The sequence below is a fragment of the Ascaphus truei genome, chromosome 3, assembly GCF_040206685.1.
Source record: "Ascaphus truei isolate aAscTru1 chromosome 3, aAscTru1.hap1, whole genome shotgun sequence".
NCBI lineage: Eukaryota > Metazoa > Chordata > Amphibia > Anura > Ascaphidae > Ascaphus > Ascaphus truei.
The window spans coordinates 423,428,528-423,434,871 of NC_134485.1; the positions used below are offsets into that span (position 1 = coordinate 423,428,528).

Sequence of the window (6,344 nt, forward strand, 5' to 3'; positions counted from 1 at the left end):
GCCTCTAGTATGCCTCGTTCAGGGTGCCAGAGGCAGGAGTTGGAGGGTGGGCGTTCGCGTGTGCGAGCGGCAGTCTGCTGGGCGATGTGTGCACATCATCCCCAGCAGACTTTTTCAAGAGTTGAGGAGGCGGGGAGGAGGCGGGGCTACAGACAGCAGCTTAGGGTTCGGTGTTGCTGTCTTGAAATTATTCTCAAGAATGATTTCATTGGCTGCTGAGGTACCAGTGACGCTGCTGCAGCTTCAAAAAACAACTTGGGTTGTTATTGAAACTGTAGCCAGCGTCAACTCCGTACTTCGGAGACAGGGCAGCTGCTACCCTGACAACCACAATTCCCTTTCAATACATTGTTTCGGACGGCTGCCCGCACGTAAGCACGCCCTCCGTCCGAAGCCGGCACCCTGAACGAGGCCGTAGTTTGCCAAACCAGCAGGGAGCTGGTTCATTTCAGCTAGACATTTAACTGCATAGGTTGTTCATTTAAACAAATCCCGCAATAATGGTTTCAATAAATGTATCACAATAACAATATTTATTGCATTAAATATTTGTTGAAATAAAAGTTTGATAGTGTTCTAGTAAATCTAAATGAAATGTGTTATCAAAACAAATACATTTTCTTTAGATTTACTAGAAAAAAGGAACCCTTCATTTCCAAACCCTTTCCATATCTGCGCCTCACCTTTTCTAACCTACACGGCTTTCATCACCCTAAAATCATCTCATTCAAGGGTCCAAGGGGGGAGGGGGAGGGGGAGGGGGAGGGGGAGGAAGGTGGGAAGGGGGATTAAGAGGACGGGGGAAAGGGTTCAGCCCCAGAGTGGAGGGTGGGAATGAGATTAAAAACCCCTGGAGGAACAGGAGGAAGGGTCCAGAGTTGAGTCCTAACGGATAGAAGGAAGAAGGGGTTAAGAGTTCTTGGAGAAGGAAACAAGTGAGGAGAGGAGTTGTGAACTTTTGGTTCTTGCTGCAAGATGTTTCTCAATTAGCTGCTAGTCCTCCTTCATCTCTGCAGTAAGAAGCTCAGCTGGAAGAGAGGAGAGTGAGAGGAGAGTGTCTGCCCGATCTGTGTGAAACTTCACATGTGCAGCAGCATCAGAGTGACACCTGCAGCCCCACAAGCTGGCACCAAGTAACACTGCAGTAATAAATTCTCTCATATTAACTTACCTCTAATTTTTTGTTAATACAGTATTACTATGGAATATGTATGGTATATTGCCCAACCCTAGTACTGTATGTTGGTTATTTGTGCTGCTAATTCCTCTAAACTTTTAATCTGTATTATATGATACTTCTGTAGATGGAGGCAATTTGGTAATATGAGCCAATGCTATACTCTGTGTATATATCTCTGCAACTTTATCTTCATCTAGTGGAACCCAAACTGCTTTTTTGTTTGTTTCCTTTGTACTATATCGCAAGATGTTTGGCATTTCCACAAAATGTTGGTCTGGACACTGCTTTCATTGAGCATAATTCTGAGAGTCTTTCCAATGGTCTGTTTAATCTCCTTGGTTCTGAGACAATATATGATAGGGTTAGCCATGTGTGGAAGAAATGTGTAGAGACAAAGGAGCAATACACTCAAATCAATACTAAAAACTAAGTTGACATGATATGCAACATACACAAACACCCGAGGGACATAGTACATACCAATTATAAACAAATGTGTGGTACAGGTGTAAAATGCTTTCTGCCAACTTTCACATCCAGACGATAAAGAGATCCTTCGGATAATAATGATGTATGACAATATAATAAAGGATAACGGCAGTATGAGCACAGCTATTGAAACCACAAATATTGTCTTCTTGAGCAAAGTAATATCCCCACATGCCAGACCCATGACAGCCATGTTAACACAAAACAAATTGTTGATCTTTCTCGAGCTACAGTAAGGAAATAGTGAATGCCAGATAGCATTTGTTGAAGGAAAAATAGATGCACAGATCCATAAAAAGCCACATAAAAGGCCAACACGTTTATTGGTGATGATTGTGGTATATCTCAATGGTTTGTCAATAGCAACTAAACGATCAATTGCCATCAGCATGAGGATGAAGGAATCAACACTGCCCAGATAATGAACAAAAAACAGCTGAAACATGCATGCAGAGAAGGACATGGATCCCGCTCCAAACCAATACTTGGCAATTATTTTGGGTAAAGTTATTGTGGCAAATAGGAGGTCAGAAAAAGCGAGGTTTGCAATGATCATGTACATTGGATGGTGTAAGTGCTGGTTCAAAATGACTAATGCTATTACAGACCCATTTGCCAACAGTATCATAATATAGACAATACATATTAATATGGAAACCAGGATATGGTACTTCTGAGGGAGTCCCGGAAACCCGATGAGTGTGAACTCAAAAACATCAGATTGATTAGCCATTGGCTGGTCCAGCAACTTGTACATGGGACATGCCTGGGAAAACAGAAATAAAGCAAGTGAGACAAAAGGAGAATGTTTATCTTAGTTAATCAAGGGTAAAAGAGTGTTTCATCTAACATTTATTTATTTATTTATTTGTTTATAAAATGTTTTTCCTGGAAGTCATACATTGAGAGTTACCTCTCATTTTCAAGTATGTCCTGGGCACAGAGTTATGATGACAAATATGGCATGGTTAAAAATACATGGTTACATTAAGTGAACACGGTTATACATTACAGTATGTATCAGACATTGCATGGACAGTTTAACATATTTTATCTTTTAGGCATATGAAACAGTAACATGTGACAGGATTTATTATTTGTGGTGAAAGCAGAATGCAACTGTATATTGGTATAATATAGCCATGAATTTAAGAGAAAATTGAACAGTGGAAATGTATTTTTTATTGTTTTATTATTGTAACACCTCAACCCCTTGCCTATAGAAAAGGGGCTACGCCAAAATGTCCCCATGTGTCTTTGTGTTGGTGATGCTCAGCAGTTTGTAACCTTATTCCTCAGGGTGCTGGGATTCGTGCAAGGCTTATATAGTAAGCAATAAACAGCTAGGAACGTTTCTGCAGTTTTATTTAAAAGAACACACATACATATTTCATTTTCTTCCTCAGGGACGCGCAGTCAGAAGTCCCCAAAGAGATACAGTCTTCCACTTTGTGTTGCACAGAAGCACTCTCTTTCTTGAGTGATAGTAAATTCTTCCTCACTGGAATCCCTAGGCAAGGTACACTCCATATACAGTAAGAGATTTCACCCAATCACTCTAACAGAACTAAGGAGTCTCTTAACCCTGGTAATTCTAAGGTTATACCCCCAGGCCCTTTCTCACAGAGCCTTCTCAGGAGTATCTGTCTATTTCCTTTTGTGGGTAGAAGTTACTCAGAGCCATATAGAGGGGTCCTATCTTTAGGAGTGCACTTCCCTAGCTGGAAAAAAACAAAGTGATCCTAACACTAACACACAGAGTAACAGACTAAGATGACTTACATTTTATTTACAGAGATCCCCATAACACGGGTCCACTAAGATCTGTAGATGAAACCCAAGCCCCTTATATTTATAGATTTAACCCATAACCCTGTAGCTGGGTAAACTAAGGGAAGGGGCTTAGCCTAGCTGGGTCATCACGTATAGGGTGACCCTTCCAGCACTTGTCTATGGTTAACTTGCAACATTAAATTAGTTACATGAAACCTGCAACATTGAATTAGTTATACACTTTCCTTGATGGCTATGGCGTAACTTCTGTGTCAGGCAGTATTATTATTGAATCAGTAGCACATAGGAGTACATTTGGATTCTGGACTTTTCTGATAATCTGTTGCCTGTTATTTATTAACATCATATGAAGGGCGCACATTTATTTACTTCACCATATCAAGGCTTTTACCTACAGTAGAATTTTGATCATTAGTGCTTACTTATATCTTAGCATCTGGCATTTCATTATTGGTTGTATTTAGGTTAGCTTATTACTGTATGCTTATTTACCTCTATATTACCAAATACACTCTTTCTGTCCCAATGTGTTTTTACACTCTATGGGGCCTATGCAGAGAGCAGCGCTATTTCGAAATTCGCCATTTTTTGGAGAAAATCGCGCAGAAAGCAGCAGAAAATGGCGAGTTCCGAAAAACGCGCCAATTTTTCTTTTCTATTTGTAAAACTCGCCTCGCGGCTGGCGAGAACCTCAATCTCGCCAGTTTTAAAAATATCCGTATGCAGAGAGGCGCGAACGGCATCTAGCGGCTGTTCGCGCCAATAAAATGGCGCGATTGTCTCCGTTTTGCCTCGCCAAAAAAAACTGCCGCTCGCGGCCATTGCAAAGGGAAAAAAAAAGGCGCGAATTTTTTTTAACACATTTCTGAAGCGCGCATCTCGCCAATTTAAACTCGCCACACGCATCCATGTTAAACATAGCAGAATTCGCACTTTTCTGCATATGGAGATTAAAACTCTCCAAAAAAGCTACTTTTTAATAAATTCGCCAATTTTAAAATTCGCTGCTCTCTGCATAGGCCCCTATACCTTTTAGTATCTTAGGATAGATCAAGTGATCCTTATTGTGATAAGGGTGTATACTGTACACTATTTCTTTGGGATTGCTTTGATTCATTGCTGCTTTTGCTCTATTATAGTCTGCTCTCAGTTTATTGTTGCCATTTGTCAATACATTTATACTATGATGTTCACTTTGTTCATCTGTATACACACATTCACTATGAGGTTTATCTTTGATTAGGTGTGTTGCTTCCCCAGTTAACCTCATGTCCCCTTGTCTTAGTGAGGTACCTATTCTCTACTGTCCCCTTCATTTGAATTGGAATTATTGAGAGGGTCAGTTAGATATGTAGTATTTATAGGTACATTTAGGTTTATCATAGGCATTTTCCTGTATTACTGGCTTACAGGTATATAGGACCTTCTATTAATGCTCAATTGCCATTGCCATATGCATATGCCTGTATATTTGCACTTTTGGAGACGGATCACTGTATGTTTTTAGTGTTTTTATCATAGCCAGTCTGTTTGTCCTCATTCAGCTGTTTGTATAAATAAAGTTCATACTTTTGTTCTCACCATTGTGTGCCCCAGTTTGGAGTTTGGGTAGGTCCTGTTTTATCGAACCTACCATTTTCTCTTCTGGTTTATATTGTATCCATTTACTCCAGGATGCACCACCTGTATTACACAGGTTCATTATGTGTGTACTATATTTATATTGGTAGTAGTTCTCTCTCAGTTCCTTTGTAAACATTGAATTAGTTACATGAAACCTGGAACATTATACTAGGGGCCGGTACAAGGATTTAACCATTCCACAAAAATTACTTTGCATACTTCCAAGGGTATACAACAAAAGACAATTGACTTTGTCTACTTACTACATCCAATTGACAAAAACATATAAAGTAATAAGTATAAAGTTGAAATACTTCAATAATAAAAATAATATTTACTTGGTTATGTAGTTAAACCCTTTGGCCAAAGTGTCAGAAGCCTGCATACCACGTCAAGGTATAACCAAAAATGCAGGTCCTAACACTACACTGTGAACCCTTCCTTTTATCTCTGTATGAGGGGAAATAATATTTTTTTTTAGGCAAAACAATTCATGTATGTTATATAATTTGAGAATAAAATCATTGACTATTGCCACGGATGCTAATGATTGAATGTGATGTCTCATATTCCTGCAATTTTTTCTTAATTGTTTGTTAAAGTTTGGATCAAGTTCATACAAGTTCCTGACAGATTTTCCAACGCTGTCTAAGGTGATTGTGTGTGTATACAGTATATAGCTACTGAGGCTGAGCGTGTATCGTGGAGAGAGGATCTAGAGACTACCAGCCCCTTTGTTGCAGTTAAAGATAGGATTTTTTCCTGACATGCCTGATTGTTTCTGCTACATTGTAAGTAGCCATTTTACTTGCGCTTTTTACAGATAAAAAACGAACTTCACTATATTGGCATCCTTCTCATTTATAGGTTCTACTTCGCCCAGAAATCCTTATATAGACTTTACAACTGTAGGGATATATGAACGATGGAAACACAATACAGACCGGCGCCTTAGAGTCCAAATAGTGGGATATATTACAGTCCAATGAATGGTTGGAGATATCCAATAGATGATAATCCAGTCCAGTAGACAGCAGTTTCCTCAGCAAGGACAATGATATGATATGCAGGGAAGACAAGAGAACAAGATCATAGTGTACCAAAATATGGTTAAAACATATAACACATAGACAGGATCCTGGATCTGCTCGTCACCAGTTTGCTGAATTTTATTGTGTTCATTAAATTCAATTTGTTATTAGTCAGCCTATATGTTTATTGTTGTATGTGCTTGTCTGTCTATGTGTTATATGTTTTA

The 6,344-nt window shown here is 39.3% G+C and overlaps 1 protein-coding gene across 1 annotated transcript; it reads right to left on the reverse strand.

Annotated features, from left to right (window-relative positions):
- Positions 1-1,373: 1,373 nt before the first annotated feature.
- LOC142490847 (olfactory receptor 1500-like) lies at positions 1,374-2,411 on the reverse strand. Its single transcript, XM_075593265.1, has one exon. It carries the CDS (start codon positions 2,400-2,402, stop codon positions 1,374-1,376), a length of 1,029 nt encoding a protein of 342 aa, XP_075449380.1. The 5' UTR covers positions 2,403-2,411.
- Between the last annotated feature and the right edge of the window lie 3,933 nt (positions 2,412-6,344).

Excerpts from the sequence above, each read along its gene's own strand:
- LOC142490847 (XM_075593265.1), bottom strand. The coding sequence starts at position 2,402 with ATGGCTAATCAATCTGATGTTTTTGAGTTCACACTCATCGGGTTTCCG.